Source organism: Grus americana, unplaced genomic scaffold (assembly GCF_028858705.1).
Source record: "Grus americana isolate bGruAme1 unplaced genomic scaffold, bGruAme1.mat scaffold_166, whole genome shotgun sequence".
Classification (NCBI taxonomy): Eukaryota; Metazoa; Chordata; class Aves; order Gruiformes; family Gruidae; genus Grus; species Grus americana.
In genome coordinates this window covers 9348-29787 of record NW_026561477.1, presented here as the reverse complement: position 1 = coordinate 29787, position 20440 = coordinate 9348, and the positions used below count along the sequence as shown (strand labels likewise).

The following is a 20440-nucleotide window of genomic DNA, read 5'->3' as shown; positions in this document are numbered from 1 at the left end:
AGCAGTAGGCCGAGGGCCCTCACCAGCACCCCATCCCTCCAACCTGGGCACGTCGTCCCACAGCGTGTTGCAGGCAAGCCTGATGTTATCCCCCTCCCGCTTCGGGCCTAGTTTAAAGCTCTGTCGATGAGCCCCGCTAGTTCCTGGGCAAAGATTCTCTTTCCACTTTGAGAGAGGTGAATCCCATCAGAGTTCATTAAGGCTGGTGCCGTGTAGGCCGTCCCACTGTCAAAGAACCCAAAGTTGTGGCGTTGACACCAGCCACGGAGCCACGTGTTTATGGCCTGTGCCCGCCTGTTCCTCCCAACGGTGCTGCCCTCCACTGGCAGGAGGGATTCCCCTGTTCCAGTTCGTGCCCACTTCTTCATGCCTTTCCCCTCAGCGGGCTACAAATCCATCAGATCCCCACGGGATCTGCAAAGCTTCCGTGGCTACCGGAAGCTCGCCCACCACCTTCTGCCCAGACCACCAGGAGGAGTGCTCTAAAAAGGCAGGAAGAGCCTGGTAACTGATTAGTAGTAGTAGCACTAGTGCCTGATCTGAGCACAATTGTGGTTCAAGCCTCCCCCGAGGAAAAGGACGCGGATGCGTGCTGCCTCTTGGAGATGTCTGCAGGACTGATTTTCATTCAGAGCGAGGGCAGAGAGAGATGTGCTAACTGCCAGCATAGGAAGAGAGCCTGAGTGAGCCTTCAAAAATCGGACTCTCCTCATCCAAACCCACTAGGTCCGAAGCACTCCAATTGTGCAGCAAAACTAAGACACGTGCTAGATGACAGAGTTTATTAAATACCAAGCTGCAACAGAACACTTGGAATTAGATGCAGGGTAGTCGCTGCAAGAGGTGGAAGGCAAAGGTTTCCAGGCTTCACTCATCTCCCTGTGAGCACTCTGTTTCCTGGCACTTCCGCTGCTCCAGCATCATCTCAGCGCTAACTACATCGGAGGTTCAGCTGTGACTGGCGAAGGGCAGGAAAAGCAAAGGCTGCGTGTTAGTTTTACAGCAGGCTGGGCCAAAGGTGCCACTGGAAAGTGGATCCTGGAAATACAGCACTAGCGCACAGATCCAGATACCGAAAACCAAAGACTCAAACATGTCAACAACAAAGTTGTAGCCTATGGGCTACAGACACATGTGGAAAATGGCATTACATGGAGATATGGATCCACTTGTTGCAGTTCTTGTGTTATTTCTTGTGCAGTTCTTTCTCCCATCTCTTTTAGACTGCTCTGTTTGGCTCTGACCTACCATGGCAGTCCCACGCAATGCGGACAGCTTTTCTCACAGGTCCTGCTTTTTTCTCATCCACTGCCTGTGGTTTTTCGACTGCATCTCCAGCTGTTGAGAAATAATGTCACCAACTTGTAGGCAGCAAAAGAGAAGGAACTCAAAGAGAGAGCTCTAAAGTTACTCACATCTGTGGGAATCCGTAAGGTGGGGGGCCATCGAGACTGCATTTGTCACCTGCTTTTTCGTATGAAAATCTTGATGTATGGTGACCGGCTACAGCCAACAGGAAATTAGCAACATGGAAAAAAACCGTAGGAAAAGAATCATACTGGTTCCAGCAGAAAAAAGTCATCACCTCAAATCCACTGAGCAAAGCAGAGCTCACCTTTCTTCTTAGTTTACCAACTTGGCTGGCCACCTCCGAACAGCTGTTATTCATCTCTCCCTGGAAACTGAGCTGGGACTCTTTCTCTCTCTCCTTCTCTGCATATGCCTTTACCTTTGCCCGAGCTCCCTCCAGAAGCATCTTCAACCTGCACAGCAAATCAGTGAGGAAAGCGTGAAGCAAAGCAACAGTTGGCCTTTTTCACGTACTCTTACGTAAGCAGCACAGCCATGGCTTGCTTCATCTGTAGTGTGCTTGAATTGCAGGCCAGGAATTGCTGAGGACAGCCAGCACTGCAGTGCCAGTCATCACTTGGAAGGCCCAAAGTTTACCTGAACAGAGGAAGAAAAGACTTCCTTCCCTCCCAGGAGAACTGCAGGCCGCCTGATTTTGCAAGGCCTTTTGCAGCTTTTTCAAACCATAGGCTCAGGCACAGAAGCACTTTGCAAGATTGAACGCGAGGCTTGAATTTGCTCACAGACGGTTATGTACGTGCCTTTACATGAGATTTCAGTAAAGCTTGACTTCCACTCAACATGATACTTCTTTAAAGCACTAAAAAGCCATGCCTGGTACGTTCTTCCTTCAGCGCACTGTTTCTCCGCCACATTTCCTCCAGAAGCGCTTCTGATCGGCGTTTCATCTCGACCAGCTGCTTCACTTCCTTGCTTTCACTCCCACACTTTCAAAATAGGAAAGATACGTCACACACGGAGTGCTGGAACAGGATCCATATGCAGAACGTGCAGACAGCGTTCTCCACGAGGAAGATAACACGGACCTCCCAAGTGCAGTCTCCTCTTGCAGCTCTCAACCACAGATCTCTCTCCTGTCCACAGGACAGAGCCTACCCATCAAAGGAATGGGGCTAACGACTGCAAGAGCCCGCATATTGTCCACCAAGCAGATTCAAAATCCAGTAGCACCAGGGGAATGAGGCGGCGTATAGACCTTTCCCCTGAGGGTGCCCTGCCCAAAACCCTGGGGGGTTCTCCACAGCCCACCCCATCTTTTCATAGATTACCTGCCCACAAGAAATTGCAAGACTAAAACCAGTCATTCCCAGAAGCCGTTCATATACCTGCTGACGTTGGTGTTCCTTTGCAGTCCGTTTTGTCTGAAAGCCAGGTATCAAGTTCTCCGGGCCATTACGAGCCTACAGCAGCGTTAAAAGAAGAGAAAAGAACTCATGCTAGGACTTTCCCGACTGAAGGTCACACCTCGGGGCCTTTCTTCTTCTCTTGCCAGCATCAGTGCAACGCCACAGTTGCCTGCCCTGCAACGCCACCCAAGCACAGCACACAAAATACTGCCTATGGAGGTGTCATTCCCTTATTAGTTGCGGATTTTCTTCTCTGGAGGTCTTCTCGTTGCATTATGGACCCACACCCTCTGGCCAACGAATCCAGAGTCACTAAAACAGGAAGGTGACCAGAGTCCAGGCAAGTGAAGAATTCCTGTCACAGTCTGACGATGCCAGTCAGGCCTCCAGGATGAAGCGCTCTGCACCACCAAAAGAGCCCAAGGAAAGTCCGCAAGCAAAGCTACCAAATCCCTCTACTGCACGACTGTCTTAAGTGCTGCCTGCGGTCTCAACCTCGCAGCTGGTCGAAAGCAGCAAATACTGCAGCCAGTGCATTAGCGTCAACTCCTTGACAAAGACGGCGTTAAGTAGGACTTGCTACAGTCTCATGGGACAACTCCCAAAGCCAGAAAGCTGGGGAATGGGCCAGCAGGACTTTCAGAGCAGCCTATAGTCAGTAGAACAGAGGAACTGATCTCTCCTGGGCTGTCCGGGAAAACCTCATCTTAAGAGTGGAACTGGGCTCTGTAGCTCATGAAAAGGGAAGGCTCTGACTGCCTTACTGTGGCAGAGGCTTGCAGATCTTTCTGAAGGGCTTCGATGGTCTTGGCTTGTTGCTGGGCTGTGGCTTCCAGCCTGGCCTTTCCAACTTGGAGCCTGAAAAAGAAGTACAGGCGTTACCCCCGAAATCCACAGGAGCACAAATCCCCAAAGAAGCGTGTGAAAGAACCTCATCTAAACCAAAAGCGTGGTTGAAAATCATATACTATTGTCTCAGTGGCGTGCAAAACAGACAGTCCTATTTTCACACCATCACAGAAAGCGAGGCCTTGCTGCACTGTGTTACTTGCTTACCTTTGCATGCGTTCTTCCAGCTCTGGGATAGCCGCAGTTGCGGAAGAGGCGGCCAGAAGGCCCTGCAGGTTCCTGGAGGTGGTTAGTTCCCTCTTCTTATTCTTTATGGCCTTCTTCAGGAACCAGACATAACACTCAGTCCGGATATGCCGTTCTCTCAGTTCCTGCAGCTGTCAAACCACAACAAGAATCCCCGGAGTCAGCTTAGGTTTGATAAAAAGGAGTGGACTGCTTTGACTCTCACCTTGACTCTCGAAATGTGTGTTACTTCTTTGTCTTTTATACTGGCCCCTCTCCTATGTCTGCATTGATTTCCTACAGCATTTCCTAAACGCTGCCACAACACTCTTCCTCCTCCTCCTCTCTCAAGGACTCCCAACACTCTTTGTAGCCACTTGTTGGCTGCTGCAACACGGTTAGAAGCTCCTGCTCCTACAGTGACTTTGCAACTCCGTAACAATGATGACGTGACGAGGGAATACAAAAAAGCACCAGCGCAACACTCCACTATGCCTACTCTTTCTCTACCAGCACACCCTCAGAGAAAGAAGCAAATTCACCTTCCCCGTGACACTTGAGAAGCAGCTTTTTGGAAGGAATGCACGCACCCTTCCCCAATTAAGGACCAAGTGACTTCACAGTTAGTGACCTTTTTGATTGTAGGCGCCAGGCTTATAAAACAAGGCGAGTCGCTTACATGTCACTCAAGCTACTCCTGTTGCAAAGCTGCCTAGTGCACCAAGACCGCCTTAGCGCAAACTTCCACTGTTACTTCAAGCAGTGCAAGCAGGCGGGCATCAAAGGCAGCAGTGCTGTTCCCTCCCACCCTCATCGCAGCTAGCCACGCATGGAGCCACCCTGGGTTACACAAAACCCCAAGAAAGGATCAGTTCCCGACTCGGATTTGCTACGAAAAAGGCCTGGGCCCCTGCCAAGAGACAGGCTTCCTCCGTACCTTAGCTGTAGACCTGTCCAGTTCCTTCTGCAACTGCAGCCGCTGTTCCTGCAGGTCCCTGCTGTAGCGCTTCTTAGCTGCCAGTGACGCTTCTGCCAGGGAGTTCTTTCTGAGAGCGTTGGCGAGCTCCTCCTGCAGCTGCCTGACCCATCTCTAAAGAAACGGTGTTCCATGAGCATGGAGAGATCAGTAAGGAGATGACAACGTGAGATATGCTTTTACTCATGCGATTGTATCATTAGATTGGTCTTCAGGGTGGCCAGCAGGTCGAGGGAGGTGATTCTCTCCTCCTACTCTGCCCTTGTGAGACCCCACCCGGAGTACTGTGTCCAGCTCTGGGGTCCCCAGCACAAGGAAGACATGGAGCTGTTAGAGCGGGTCCAGAGGAGGGGCACGAAAATGATCAGAGGGCTGGAACACCTCTCCCGTGAAGAAAGGCTGAGAGAGCTGGGGTTGTTCAGCCTGGGGAAGAGCAGGCTCTGGGGACACCTTATTGCAGCCTTTCCACATAGAACGATGGAGAGAGACTTTTTACCAAGGCCCATAGTGACAGGATGAGGGGCAACGGTTTTAAACTAAAAGGGGGTAGATTTAGATTGGACATAAGGAAGAAATTTTTTGCAACGAGGGTGGTGGGACACTGGACCAGGTTGCCCAGAAAAGTTGTGGATGCCCCATCCCCGGAAGCGTGCCAAGGCAGCCTGGACAAGGCTTTGAGCAATCTGATCTAGCGGAAGATATCCCTGCCCACCGCAAGGGCTTGGACTACATGATCTTTAAAGGACCTTTCCGACCCAAGCCATTCTATGCTTCTATGCCTCAGTGAATTCAAAGAGAAGAGATTTTGGCCACCACCAGAAGGCATCTGCAGACATCTTTCTCAGCTGAGCACATCTAAATCATTGTCAGCTCTTCATGAGGCTTTCTCTTTCCTAAGGCACAGAAAAGGCTTAGTATTCTCCTTGGAATATAGGCTGAGAGTCTGCGCACGTGCCTTTTTCCAACCTACTGTCCTCCCTCTTTATGCAGACCTTCTGCTTCACACGGGGAAGGAAATGAGGCCCAAAATACACTTCAGGTCAAGATTCCATAACCTCCTCTCAGCAGCACTCCAAAATTAACTCGGTAGCAAGAACAGCTCTCTGTACAATGACAAGCTCTATAGGTAGGTAAGCATCAACCTTTGAGTCACCATCTGTACCTGTCTTTCGCAGAGAGCTAGCAACACAGCACTTTTTGCACTCTCCAGCAGACGACAGCTGGAAGAGAAGGTACCTCAGAATCAAACCAGGAGTCATCATCCTCCTCGTCTTCTGCTCCTACTGCTGGGCAGACACCTACAAAGGAGGTAAGAAGCACGACGCTGCTGGGAGTGCTTATTTCACTCTGCTTTTCCCCATCGGCTTCACTCCAGAGAAGCTTGCAAAGGTAACCATTTAGTCCGCCAGGAAATTACCATTGCCGCGCTCCCCTGCAACGGACTGTGCGCACGCTCCGTGTCTGTCCGCAGTTGGAAGCACCGCGCCGGCCGACGCTTTGTTAGGAGCTTCGGAATCCGTCTGGGTAATTCAAAAGACACACGTGAGAACTGGCACAGACTCCTTCTCGACCCGTTTCCACGCACAAAGTTCCCGCCTCAGCCAACGCGCGTAACGTGGTATCAGGCAACGGAAAGAACCAAAAGGGCAAACGGGGCCAGCGTGCTAGGCATCTCTGTTGAGCGGGGCTTTCAAAAGGGGCCAAAGTACACCTGCCCAAGATAGAGAGGACCTGGGCAGGAGAAGCCAAGCGTCTGGACTGTAGGCGCTATGGGCAACTATTTGACCCTGACGGGATCTGCAGGAGAGAGCGGTGTGGTGCAAAGCCAGCAATCCTCACAGCGCCAGCCTTGTAGGATTTCAGAGGATTGTAACCGCGGGAAGCTTTACTGCCTCATTCTTCTACTGGAAATTCAGCTGAAAGGCCAGCTGCTAGAAGACCCAGGTCATGAGCCTGACCTCCTTTTGTCCCTGTCCTAACTGAACAGCCTGCCTGCAGCACCGGCACGTCAAGGCCCCAGTTACGAGCGCGTGGCAGAAGCAGCAATAGAGGGAAACAAGCCCAAAAGCAAGCGAGCAGCGTGGGGCCCCAGTGCCTCCTTCAGAGAAGGGGAAGAGTGGCTGGAAAGCTGCGCGGTGGAAAAGGACCTGGGTGTGTTGGTCGACAGGCAGCTGAATATGACCGGCACTGTGCCGAGGCAGCCAAGAAGGCCAACAGCATCCTGGCTTGTATCAGAAAGAGCGTGGCCTGCAGGACTAGGGACGTGATCGTCCCTTTGTAGTGGGCACTGCTGAGTCCACCCCTTGACTACTGTGTTCAGTTTTGGGCCCCTCACGACAAGACAGACATTGAGTTGCTGGAGCGCGTCCAAAGAAGAGCAACGAAGCTGGTGAAGGGCCTGGAGAGCAAGTCTAAGGAGGAGCAGCTGAGGGAACTAGGGTTTTTTGGCCTGGAGGAAAGGAGGCTGAGGGGAGACCTGATTGCTCTCTACAACTAAACTGAAAGGAGGTTGTAGCCCGGAGGGTGTCGGTCTCTTTCCCCAAATAGCAAGTGCCAGGACAAGAGGAAACGGCCTCCGCTTGCACCAAGGGAAGTCTAGATTGGTTCTTAGGAAAAATTTCTTTGCGGAAAGGCTTATCAAGCCCTGGAACAGGCTGCCCAGGGAAGCGGTTGAGACACCATGCCGGGAGGTATTTAGAAGACTGTGTAGGCGTGGCGCTTAGGGACACCGTTTAGGGGTGGACTTGGCCCTGTTAGCTTTACGGTTGGACTCGATGCTCTGAAGGGAAGTCTTTTCCAAGCTAGAGGATTCTATGATTCTACCTCAGAATCAAAAGGAGAGTCGTCCTCTTCCTCTGCTCCTGCTGCTGGGCAGACACCTACAAAGGAGGTAAGAAGCACGACGCTGCTGGGAGTGCTTATTTCACTCTGCTTTTCCCCATCGGCTTCACTCCAGAGAAGCTTGCAAAGGTAACCATTTAGTCCGCCAGGAAATTACCATTGCCGCGCTCCCCTGCAACGGACTGTGCGCACGCTCCGTGTCTGTCCGCAGTTGGAAGCACCGCGCCGGCCGACGCTTTGTTAGGAGCTTCGGAATCCGTCTGGGTAATTCAAAAGACACACGTGAGAACTGGCACAGACTCCTTCTCGACCCGTTTCCACGCACAAAGTTCCCGCCTCAGCCAACGCGCGTAACGTGGTATCAGGCAACGGAAAGAACCAAAAGGGCAAACGGGGCCAGCGTGCTAGGCATCTCTGTTGAGCGGGGCTTTCAAAAGGGGCCAAAGTACACCTGCCCAAGATAGAGAGGACCTGGGCAGGAGAAGCCAAGCGTCTGGACTGTAGGCGCTATGGGCAACTATTTGACCCTGACGGGATCTGCAGGAGAGAGCGGTGTGGTGCAAAGCCAGCAATCCTCACAGCGCCAGCCTTGTAGGATTTCAGAGGATTGTAACCGCGGGAAGCTTTACTGCCTCATTCTTCTACTGGAAATTCAGCTGAAAGGCCAGCTGCTAGAAGACCCAGGTCATGAGCCTGACCTCCTTTTGTCCCTGTCCTAACTGAACAGCCTGCCTGCAGCACCGGCACGTCAAGGCCCCAGTTACGAGCGCGTGGCAGAAGCAGCAATAGAGGGAAACAAGCCCAAAAGCAAGCGAGCAGCGTGGGGCCCCAGTGCCTCCTTCAGAGAAGGGGAAGAGTGGCTGGAAAGCTGCGCGGTGGAAAAGGACCTGGGTGTGTTGGTCGACAGGCAGCTGAATATGACCGGCACTGTGCCGAGGCAGCCAAGAAGGCCAACAGCATCCTGGCTTGTATCAGAAAGAGCGTGGCCTGCAGGACTAGGGACGTGATCGTCCCTTTGTAGTGGGCACTGCTGAGTCCACCCCTTGACTACTGTGTTCAGTTTTGGGCCCCTCACGACAAGACAGACATTGAGTTGCTGGAGCGCGTCCAAAGAAGAGCAACGAAGCTGGTGAAGGGCCTGGAGAGCAAGTCTAAGGAGGAGCAGCTGAGGGAACTAGGGTTTTTTGGCCTGGAGGAAAGGAGGCTGAGGGGAGACCTGATTGCTCTCTACAACTAAACTGAAAGGAGGTTGTAGCCCGGAGGGTGTCGGTCTCTTTCCCCAAATAGCAAGTGCCAGGACAAGAGGAAACGGCCTCCGCTTGCACCAAGGGAAGTCTAGATTGGTTCTTAGGAAAAATTTCTTTGCGGAAAGGCTTATCAAGCCCTGGAACAGGCTGCCCAGGGAAGCGGTTGAGACACCATGCCGGGAGGTATTTAGAAGACTGTGTAGGCGTGGCGCTTAGGGACACCGTTTAGGGGTGGACTTGGCCCTGTTAGCTTTACGGTTGGACTCGATGCTCTGAAGGGAAGTCTTTTCCAAGCTAGAGGATTCTATGATTCTACCTCAGAATCAAAAGGAGAGTCGTCCTCTTCCTCTGCTCCTGCTGCTGGGCAGACACCTACAAAGGAGGTAAGAAGCACGACGCTGCTGGGAGTGCTTATTTCACTCTGCTTTTCCCCATCGGCTTCACTCCAGAGAAGCTTGCAAAGGTAACCATTTAGTCCGCCAGGAAATTACCATTGCCGCGCTCCCCTGCAACGGACTGTGCGCACGCTCCGTGTCTGTCTGCAGTTGGAAGCACCGCGCCGGCCGACGCTTTGTTAGGAGCTTCGGAATCCGTCTGGGTAATTCAAAAGACACACGTGAGAACTGGCACAGACTCCTTCTCGACCCGTTTCCACGCACAAAGTTCCCGCCTCAGCCAACGCGCGTAACGTGGTATCAGGCAACGGAAAGAACCAAAAGGGCAAACGGGGCCAGCGTGCTAGGCATCTCTGTTGAGCGGGGCTTTCAAAAGGGGCCAAAGTACACCTGCCCAAGATAGAGAGGACCTGGGCAGGAGAAGCCAAGCGTCTGGACTGTAGGCGCTATGGGCAACTATTTGACCCTGACGGGATCTGCAGGAGAGAGCGGTGTGGTGCAAAGCCAGCAATCCTCACAGCGCCAGCCTTGTAGGATTTCAGAGGATTGTAACCGCGGGAAGCTTTACTGCCTCATTCTTCTACTGGAAATTCAGCTGAAAGGCCAGCTGCTAGAAGACCCAGGTCATGAGCCTGACCTCCTTTTGTCCCTGTCCTAACTGAACAGCCTGCCTGCAGCACCGGCACGTCAAGGCCCCAGTTACGAGCGCGTGGCAGAAGCAGCAATAGAGGGAAACAAGCCCAAAAGCAAGCGAGCAGCGTGGGGCCCCAGTGCCTCCTTCAGAGAAGGGGAAGAGTGGCTGGAAAGCTGCGCGGTGGAAAAGGACCTGGGTGTGTTGGTCGACAGGCAGCTGAATATGACCGGCACTGTGCCGAGGCAGCCAAGAAGGCCAACAGCATCCTGGCTTGTATCAGAAAGAGCGTGGCCTGCAGGACTAGGGACGTGATCGTCCCTTTGTAGTGGGCACTGCTGAGTCCACCCCTTGACTACTGTGTTCAGTTTTGGGCCCCTCACGACAAGACAGACATTGAGTTGCTGGAGCGCGTCCAAAGAAGAGCAACGAAGCTGGTGAAGGGCCTGGAGAGCAAGTCTAAGGAGGAGCAGCTGAGGGAACTAGGGTTTTTTGGCCTGGAGGAAAGGAGGCTGAGGGGAGACCTGATTGCTCTCTACAACTAAACTGAAAGGAGGTTGTAGCCCGGAGGGTGTCGGGCTCTTTCCCCAAATAGCAAGTGCCAGGACAAGAGGAAACGGCCTCAGCTTGCACCAAGGGAAGTCTAGATCGGTTCTTAGGAAAAATTTCTTTGCGGAAAGGCTTATCAAGCCCTGGAACAGGCTGCCCAGGGAAGCGGTTGAGACACCATGCCGGGAGGTATTTAGAAGACTGTGTAGGCGTGGCGCTTAGGGACACCGTTTAGGGGTGGACTTGGCCCTGTTAGCTTTACGGTTGGACTCGATGCTCTGAAGGGAAGTCTTTTCCAAGCTAGAGGATTCTATGATTCTACCTCAGAATCAAAAGGAGAGTCGTCCTCTTCCTCTGCTCCTGCTGCTGGGCAGACACCTACAAAGGAGGTAAGAAGCACGATGCTGCTGGGAGTGCTTATTTCACTCTGCTTTTCCCCATCGGCTTCACTCCAGAGAAGCTTGCAAAGGTAACCATTTAGTCCGCCAGGAAATTACCATTGCCGCGCTCCCCTGCAACGGACTGTGCGCACGCTCCGTGTCTGTCCGCAGTTGGAAGCACCGCGCCGGCTGACGCTTTGTTTGGAGCTTCGGAATCCGTCTGGGTAATTCAAAAGACACACGTGAGAACTGGCACAGACTCCTTCTCGACCCGTTTCCACGCACAAAGTTCCCGCCTCAGCCAACGCGCGTAACGTGGTATCAGGCAACGGAAAGAACCAAAAGGGCAAACGGGGCCAGCGTGCTAGGCATCTCTGTTGAGCGGGGCTTTCAAAAGGGGCCAAAGTACACCTCCCGAAGACAAGCCCAAAAGCAAGCGAGCGGCGTGGGCCCCACTGCCTCTTTCAGAGAAGGTACCTTAGAATCAGAAGGAGTGTGAACTTCTTCCTCTTGCTGTTCTGCTGCTGCTGGCAAGACACCTACAAAGGAGTTAAGAAGTGCTATGCTGCTTTGCCTGTTTCACTCTACTCTTCCCCATCCATCATGCTCTGCTCTCAAACGAATGGGTTATCATTGTGTTACAGGCAATAGTGATTTTTCCTCATCACCTCCTCCATGGCAGAAGGATCCTACCTGCTCTGGTCATTGCAGGTCCCCCCAAGGGACAATGAGCAGCTGTCCCAGCGCAAAAGCTGTCCAGTACTGCTGGGCCTTCTGTGCCTCCCGCAGAACATTCTCCTGTCATTTCACACCTGATGTATTCCTCCAGTTGCTCAGCAATACTATATACAGAACGAAATATAGAGATATAGATAGATAGATATATATATATAAAGGAAGGAAATGCATTCGGTAAAAATACCGCCACAGGTGTGTGTATGTAGCTTGGCAGCACACAAGTGAATTGTCAGAGTGAACTCTGGGGGGGAAGTAGCCCTTCAACATCCAAATCCACGCTTGACCCGGAAAGAGATGCATCGGAAGATGTCACTGAGCCCAGCTTCAACACCTCATTAAACCCCAGTGATGTTACCAAAAAGGGCCGTACATCAGCACGGTCATTCTGAGAATGCATCTGCTCTAATGAGGACGTAAAACACTTACTTGGTGTAAAGCGTTAACTCTCTGGCATAGTGCGTAGCTTGCTTGCCAATACAGTCTTGATGAGAAAGATCAGCACCATGTCGAAGAAGGCTTTTTATTGTATTCATATTCCCAGCAAGAACAGCAATCATAAGAGGGGTCCTAAAGCATCCAAGAGATGATAGGCAAGACATCAGCTTCTGTGGACATTGCATTGCCATTACTTCAGTCCCCCGTTGCTCCCCAAACAATTCATTTTCCCCTCTCCGACAGGCAGAGTGAAAGCACAGCCGAACACGTGGAAGCGTTGGAGAATTCAGGTTGGCAGGACCTCAGGAGGTCTCCAGGCCAACCACCTGCCCAGAGCAGGGTGCGTGCGTGCAGGGCACCACAGCCAATGCTTTCTGGCAGTCCTCAGTGTGGAAACTGTCCCCTGAAGTAAGAGAGCGGCCGAGTGCGGGTCTGCTTTCACAAGTCACACAGAAGGAGCTCCTTCCGGGCAGCTCCTGGTTCTTTTTCAAAGCTCATTCCTATGCCTCCCATCAATCCAACTTGGACAACGCTAAGGAGTCTCACGCGCACTTTTGACAAACCCATCACCTTTCATGCTTATCTCGAGCATGCACGTCAGCTCCTTTTTGGAGAAGGAACTCAACCATCTCTTCACAGCGCTCGGTGATCGCAAGAGTAAGCGGAGTGTACCCCAACTGAAAGGAGAAATTATCTCCCTTAGAAGAACACAGGAAGTCAAGCAAGTTTTGGGAAGAGGAGCCTTACCCAAAGTCCAAGCTTACCTCATTCTGAGCATCGATATGGGCATTGTGCTCAAGTAACAGCTCCACTAGAGGTTTGCTAGGAATGACAGCAGCCATGTGAAGGGCAGTGTTGCCGCCAGCACCTTTGAGGTTGGGTTTGGCACCGTGCTCCAGCAGAATAGTCACACAGTCTTTGTGCTGGTGGTCTACTGCCTGGAAATAAGACACAAAGGAGGAATAACTTCCAACACCTATGTTTCTCTCTGTCAGAACTCCCGCAGCCCCCCAGTGCTGTAAAGTACGAGCGTCTTCAAAGATTAGGCAACATATGCCCCTTCCCTGCTGACTACAGCGTACCTGTTTCTACGCAGGCCTACCTAAAGAATCACGTAAGGTATGTATCACTCAGCGCATAATCGATAAGCCCAACGTACAGCGGCATAACATAGCCCGTGTACCTTCATCAGCGGCGATTTCTTCAAGCTGTCACGAGGGTTTAGCTGGCACTTCTTTCCTGCTAGAAATCGCACAACGTCTGCATGGCCATTCGCGCAAGCAAGATGCAGAGGCGTCCTAGAAATTAAACGTATTCAGTTAACCCAGACAGGCAGCTGAAGACATGGTTTCAGGCTGTTGTACCTGACGCATAGGGCCACAAGCCTCAACTGACAAAAACCAAGCTGAAAGCAAGCTTTCTTGTTCCAGAGCTGGTGGCAGCAATTGCACACCCAAAGCCTGGGGCTGGCTAGGAAAAATCCCCAACACATCCACTGAGTCAGGAGGCATTTGCTCAGCCGGAGTCTATGGGGGCTACATAAATCTACGGAGGCTGTGGAGTCTGCGTAAGCCCCGGGTTTTCCCCCAATCAGTCCTGCACCAGACGTGTCCCAGAGACAGAGGGGATGGCGTTTCTAAAAGCAATGGGAAGGCTGCGCTGTGTCTTTCTGCAAATCCATGCCCTGCTCAAGCAAGCCGCTCAGTCCGGCAACAGGAAAGGAGCCGTCTCTGCTGGGACGAAGGCCTGCTGAGCTCCACAGAAAGTTCGCTACAGGGACCAGGGTGGCAGAGCAGGGCAGAGGGGAGCGTCGGCCGCCTCCTGTCCCAGCGCGGGCAGGCCTCCGGTAGGGCGAGCGCTGTGGAGCCGACCCTGCTCCTAGGGCGCTTGCGACCGTGCTGGGCTTTGCCGGCTCTTCCAGCCGGGGGTGGGTGGAGGCTTTGCTGCGGGCACTGCCCGCCCCTTACTGCTTCTTCGCGTCCCGCCTGTTGATGCGGAGTCTCTGCCACCACCACCAGCGCCGCTGCAGTTCGGCCAGGTCACCGCTGGCGGCCGCGCTGTGCAGCGCGCCCTGGCCCTTCTCCCGGAGCTCGGAGGCCCCGGCGGCGCCGGGCGCGGAAGCGCTGCCGGACGTCGAGCGCTCCCGCACGCTCCTGAGGAGCCCGATGAGCCTGTGCATGCTGCGGCGGGGACGAGGGGAGGGCACAGCCCGCCCCGGGGTCAGTAGCCGCAGGAAGCGCCTGGCAGGCTCTGCCGAGCCCCGGGCGGGGAGAGGGAGAGGTCGGGGAGAGGACGGGGAGAGGGCGAGAAGAGCCGAGAGCCGAGCCGAGAGCCGAGCCGAGAGCGGCGGCCGCAGCTCGCAGCCTCCAACGCTCCGAGCCAGAGAAGCGCTGTCGCTCCCGCCGCGGCGGCAACAGCACTGAGCGCCGGCGCCTGCAGGGGGCGGCCTTGCAGCGGCGAGCGCGCTCGGGGCGTGACAGAGGGGGCGTGACAGAGGGGGCGTCACCGAGGGGGCGTGACAGAGGGGGCGTCACAGAGGGGGCGTCACAGTGGGGCGGGGTGACGCCGGCCCGGGAGGAGCAGGCTCTGCTTTCGCCGTCAGCGCGCCGCCGGGCGGGAGCGGTGTGAAAACGTCTCCGAAAACGTGCGCTTTGTACAGCTGCTGTTCAGGAGCTGTGTGTGCTCCCTTGTCAGAATATTGAAGGATGCGTCCCTCTGTGCTTCGGGCGAGGCTTTGGAGTAAAACACGGTATTGCTGACAAACCGTTGAACACGCAGCAAGGCCCTCTCCCACCTCTCCACTTGGTGCTGCGTGAGCGGCGGGAGCTGCGTCTGCTCGGGCGGCAGCCTGGTGCGTCTGCCTGCCCCTCCCAGCTGCTGGGCTCCCTCCGGAGCCCGAGCCCGCCCGCGCTGCTTCCTTGTCTCCCTCCCCGCCTGGTCAAGCACCGGGTTCTGTCGTTACTTGGGTATTTTGGGGCGGTTTGGGGTGGTTCTGCTGCTCGCCTGCACTCACGGCTTAGCGACGAGCACGGCTCGGAGATGTCACCGAAATTCGGGAATGAAAGACAACTCCTTAACACCAATGTAGCATGAAGAAGCAGGCATTTCCTTTATTGCAGCGCTGGGTGTCAGGAGGATAGCTCCTCTAATCAGGCACACCTAACGCTGGTTCTCTTGTCATATTTATACACAAATGTTACAAAGCGGTACACTCCCCATTACAATAATTGGTTCATATTTCTTTGCCTAGCACGCAAACTAGAACGCACGCTCAGTTCCTTTCTCCGCCTCTATCTTTTGAGTAGGTGGGGTAATTTGGGTAGGGGGCTTATGGGTCAGTGGTCGTGGGGACCCTGGCCCAAATTGCCTTTCCCCTAGTTTCTCAATACTTCGGTGTTGGTAATTGTTTGCTATATGCCTCAGCAAGATAAGGATGTTGCTGGAGGCAATTAATGTCCTCCCTTTCTGCAAAGTATGTACATAAGGACCTTGAAGTGTCTTGTAGCTCCTCCTTTTTCTCATGATGTGTAGCAGGTGCTCAGTCTAAGAATCGTTAGCCTTCTACCTAAAGTAACAATGAATAGTTTCTTATCACATATAATACAAGTAGGCCTTCATTACAGGCCTTTCTTCTTGGCTACGTTTTCTTATTACGTATAATATAAGCAGGCCTTCGTTACAGGCCTTTCTTTTTGGCTACAGGAGCGACGGGAGAACGGTGCCCCGGCGGACGTGGTTGGTGACGGCGGGGGGGGTTCGGGGCTTCCCGCTCGGGGGGCGGAGGGAAGGGGAGGGAGACTGCCTGAAGGTGTGGGTCCTTGGCTGATGAGAGTTAATTGAATTCCCCCCAGGATCCTGCATGCAATGTGGAAAGACACATAGGCAGCAGTGCTTGTGGAAAGTAGGGCATATGTTTACCTGGATAGTAGGCACGCTTACAGCCTTGGCAGCCTGTGTTTTATAAACATAGCCACTTTGACCTACAAGTCAAAATGCCATCTTCTGTTTGTGAGAAACAGCCGCTTTGCTTAAAACCAACGAGTGGCCTCTCTACTTTCATCACAGTCAATTTAACTATGGGCTTTTGTCACCTCTCTTTGTCATTCTAGTTTATTCAGTGGAACATTCACAAAAGTGGCTTGAAGGTGTCTGAGTATGATCTTCCCAGCGAAGCTACAGGTCCTTTTGTTCTGTCCGGGTACAGTGGCTACAAGCAAGTCCAGTTCCCACGAGGAAGGCTTTTTGCTTTTGACTCTGAGGGCAACTATATGTTGACGTGTTCTTCTACTGGGGGAGTAATTTTTAAGGTAAGTCTGAGAAGTGATGGGGCGTACTTTTACGTGTTCGTACAAGCTCTTGTTGTTACAAGGCTGCGACAGCAGCCGCTGAAAGTTCCCAAGGAGCACCGACCCATCCCCGCTCTGTGAAACTTGCTGCTCAGTTTCATACGGTGTGTATTTTAGCAGTGTGTGGTGTTTAGCAAGTGTTTGAACCCTCTGTAAGCATTTGGCCCTGTGTATGTAGCTAGAGCATGTGCGCTCCTTGTTCTTAAAGCTTGGCTGCAGCAGTTTTCCTTAGTGCCCAAGTGCCTAGGACGAAGTTTTAATTTTTTAAAATGTATTAATGCATGCCAGTTCAATGCAAAATGTGTGCTTGTTGACTGATGCTCGTCTTTAATCTGCCTTGTGTGTTTGCTGATGTTATGTCAGTCTCAGCCTGATTATCTCTTCTGACTGCGTACTGAAAGGAAATGAAGGGTAAGGCTGAATGGTTCCAAGTGCCTAAACTTCTGTGCCGCCATAACAAGCAGTTACTGACTGCACGCCCTTTGCCTGCCTCCTCTTCAGTCAGTGCCCATCAGTATAAGCCACTGCAAGGCAGATTAGATGGAATTTTTACTTTGCATCTGGGGCATTTGGAGCACCTGCACTAACATGAGCTATAGTTTAGGCTTATGTGCTCCTCATCAGTGTGTGTTCTTAGCCTGCCTCGTTCAGTTACTGCAGCTCAGCTGATGTCAGAAGCTGAGCTGCCTGAGAACACGTGCTTCTGTCATGAGACTGGAAACGTGCTTCCTCATGTGTGCTACAGACATCTCGACATCTCTCCTGATTTTCTGCTTAGTTATGTACGCTGATAGGGATATGGAGTCTGTAGCAGGCTTTGGCTTCTCCTGTGGCTGCACTGCCCCCACTGCAGAAACTTGCTTCCTTAAAATCTTATGCTTTCCTTCTTTTAGTGAAATGGCGAGGAGAAGGTTCTGGAGAGCTGCCTTTCCCTGGGAGGACACTGAGCTCCTGTTGTCACGGTGGACTGGAGCACAGCCATGGACTGCGGGACCTGCCTCACTGCCTCTATGGATGGGAAGATTAAATTAACAACATTACTGGCTCAAAAGTCTTAACCTGGACAGTGCTGAAGGGAAGGAGCAACAGACTTGGTGAAAACAGTGTTAACTCGACAGGAACAAACTGTATGGGAGAGAAGGCAAACCACAGTCCCTCTTCTCATTGTAGCTTTTGCCTCTTGACAAACGTTAAACACATTTGACAAACCACTGTGCAATAGAAAGCCGGTATGGGACCGGAGCAGTGGCAGCACTGACAAATAAGTCTCCACTGACCTGTTGTGGCAGCTTGACCCCTCTGTTAGGGAGTGTTGAGGTAGCACGTGGCTAGAAGGCTGCTGGGATCACGTCAGGGGTTCTGCAGAAGAAGGTGAGGCTAGAGAAGACGTGCATGAGGCAGCACAGTGCATGCTGATAACATGGCTAAAAATGGAAAGGCCAGTGCGAAAACAGAGTATTCTGTCAGTACAGCATTTGTTGTAGTGCTTTTTTTTTTCCCCATTCTGCGTGGTTTTTGGGGTTTTTTTTGTTTGGTTGGTTGGTTTTTCATAAAAAGAAAATATTCCCTTGCAACTTGATTTCTGTGCTCTGTTCAGTTGCTGCTGCAAAACATGGAGGGTGGCTGGGGCAATGATGTGCCAAGAAAGTGTCCTGCCTGGAGAAAAGACCCTTGTGCTTTCACCAGGCGCTTCCGGCACTGACACCCGCACCCTGGGGAGAACCAGTGCAGGACATCCAGGAACAAAATGAATCGCATTCCTTCAGACGTATTGTGTTCCCTTGCGATACCTGCTACCAACTAAAGGAGAGATCCTGAGTCAGACTTTTTGAAATGCTTGCGTTGGAGTTCAGAAGCTACATAATGCCTAGCAGCTACCTGATGGCGGATAGGAGGAGGGAGGGCCGGAGCCAGTCTGGTCTGGTATAGTGCTGTCTGTACTGGAGCTGTCTCTCCCCCTGCATTCCCCCAACATCAGGGCAAGTGCTGTGCTCAGGTATTGCGTAGTCTTTGGATGGACTGCAAAGCAGCCAGATTTCATCTGCTTACACATCACCACGGAGCTTACTGCTGCTTCTGTCCTTGGCCTTTGTTGGGAGTTTACAGTACTGTTCCTTGGCAGAGCTCTCGTTCTCAATTATGTGAAGAACGGGTCCAATTTACTGTTTGAAGACACCTTTGGTATCTTCCAAAGGCCATTTTGGTTTTAGAGCCTGGAGGTTAATATTCACCAACGTGAAGGGTGACTGTCCGGAGAGGAGGTGGAATGTTATTTCAGTCTGTTCTTGCTAAATGTGGTTTGCTGTATTTGTGAAGAGCGGCTTGTCAAAGTTGTAATGCCTAGCTAGCTGTCTCCTCCCATTTGAAGAGATGAGGACCAGGCCAGGTGGACTTGCACAGCTGGCAGCTTCTACTGCTGCCCAGCCAAACCTGGAGCATGATGGTTCTTCTGCAGTTCCAGGTCTCATACTGGGGGTTGGAAATCAAGATTCGCTTGGCTAACTCTACAGCCATTCTTCGCTGGCGGCCTCGCACCTCGCAACACGACTTGGTGTCTGAGAAGGTTGTTGCCATCTTTGTGCCTGGAGATGCTGGATGGAGTCTGCAGTTGTTTTGTGTGTTGCATGTAGGCCAAGGAAGACTACAGTTACAGCTAAGATGAGGTCAGACTCGGGCAAAAAGCTCGTTGAAGCAGGCAGGAGGTGGAGCTGAATAAAACGGAGCCTGCAGTGTGAAATTTCCAGATCACTGGAGATGTTTGTGCCTTGAAAGCAGAGCATCATCAGGGCTGGAAGGGGCGTCATCTCATCTGTCCCCGGCCTGCTCAAAGGAGGGTCAGCCAGCGCAGGGCGGCCACATCCACTTTGGAGCATCTCCAAATATGGAGAGTCCACAACCTCTGCATGGTACAAATAAGCCGCCAGCAGGCTGAGCTGGGGTCTCCAGCCCCACCCCAGGTCCCTGACACCACTCTCACAAGAGAAAACATTTTTCCTTAGGTTGAGGTGGGATTCATAGAATCATAGCATGGTTTGGGTTGGAAGGGACCTCACAGATCACCTAGTTCCAGCCCCCCTGCCATGGGCAGGGACACCCTCCACTAGAGCATGTTGCCCAAAGCCCCATCCAACCTGGCCTTAAACACTTCCAGGGAAGGGGCATCCGGAACCCCTCTGGGCAACCTGTTCCAGTGCCTCATCACCCTCACAGTAAAGAATTTCTTTCTAATATCTAATCCCCTCCTTCAGCTTAAACCCATTACCCCTTGTCCTGTCACTACACTCCCTGATGAACAGTCCCTCTCCATCTTTCCTGTAGGCCTCCTTCAGGTACTGGAAGGCCGCAGTTAGATCTCCCTGGAGCTTTCTCTTCTCCAGGCTGAACAATCCCATCTCTCTCAGCCTGTCCTCATAGGAGAGGTGCTCCAGCTCTCTGAGCAGCTTTGTGGCTTTCCTCTGGACTCTCTCCAACAGCTTGATGTCTTTCTTGTGCTGGGGCCCCCAGAGCTGGATGCAGTACTCCAGGTGGGGTCTCACAAGAGCAGAGTGGAGAGGCAGAATCACCTCCCTCGACCTGCTGGTCACACGTCTTTTGATGCAGCCCAGGACATGGTTGTCTTTCTGGGCTGCAATTGCACATTGCCGGCTCATGTTAAGCTTTTCATCAACCAACACCCCCAAGTCCTTCTCCTCAGGGCTGCTTTCAATCCATTCCTCGCCCAGCCTATAGTCGTGCTGCTTGGGATTGTGCTGACCCATGCGCGTGACCTTGCACTTGGCCTTGTTGAACTTCATGTGGTTCACATGGGCCCAGCTCTCAAGCCTGTCAAGGTCCCGCTGGATGGCATCCCTTCCCTCCAGCGTGTCGACCACACCACACAGCTTGGTGTCGTCGGCAAACTTGCTGAGGGTGCACTCGATCCCGCTGTCCCTGTCGCCAACAAAGATGTTAAACGGTGCCTGTCCCAGTACCGACCCCTGAGGAACACCACTCGTCACCGTTCTCCACTTGGACATTGAGCCATTGACCACAACTCTTTGAGTGCAACCATCCAGCCAATTCCTTCTCCACCGAGTGGTCCATCCATCAAATCCATGTCTCTCCAATTTAG

The 20440-nt window shown here is 52.7% G+C and overlaps 1 protein-coding gene and 2 long non-coding RNA genes across 4 annotated transcripts; 1 reads left to right on the top strand and 2 right to left on the bottom strand.

The window, feature by feature from the left end:
* Positions 1-768: 768 nt before the first annotated feature.
* Positions 769-5812, bottom strand: LOC129200469 (uncharacterized). 2 transcript variants are annotated; one of them, XR_008574920.1, is made up of 7 exons: positions 4729-5812; positions 3774-3943; positions 2697-3575; positions 1616-2297; positions 1416-1503; positions 1249-1338; positions 769-958 (listed from the first exon to the last, which is right to left on the bottom strand). It is a non-coding gene; the product is annotated as an uncharacterized LOC129200469 (long non-coding RNA). The 2 variants fall into 2 exon arrangements; XR_008574919.1 differs by having other exon boundaries at positions 769-1338.
* Positions 5813-10907: 5095 nt separating this feature from the next.
* LOC129200467 (ankyrin repeat domain-containing protein 7-like) lies at positions 10908-14381 on the bottom strand. The gene is made up of 8 exons (XM_054811798.1): positions 13951-14381; positions 13167-13281; positions 12748-12921; positions 12554-12660; positions 11975-12115; positions 11504-11652; positions 11288-11349; positions 10908-11030 (listed from the first exon to the last, which is right to left on the bottom strand). Exons 1-8 carry the CDS (start codon positions 14160-14162, stop codon positions 10908-10910), a joined length of 1083 nt encoding a protein of 360 aa, XP_054667773.1. The 5' UTR covers positions 14163-14381.
* Positions 14382-14558: 177 nt separating this feature from the next.
* On the top strand, positions 14559-18442 carry LOC129200468 (uncharacterized). The gene is made up of 3 exons (XR_008574918.1): positions 14559-14732; positions 16093-16290; positions 17223-18442. It is a non-coding gene; the product is annotated as an uncharacterized LOC129200468 (long non-coding RNA).
* Positions 18443-20440: the final 1998 nt, after the last annotated feature.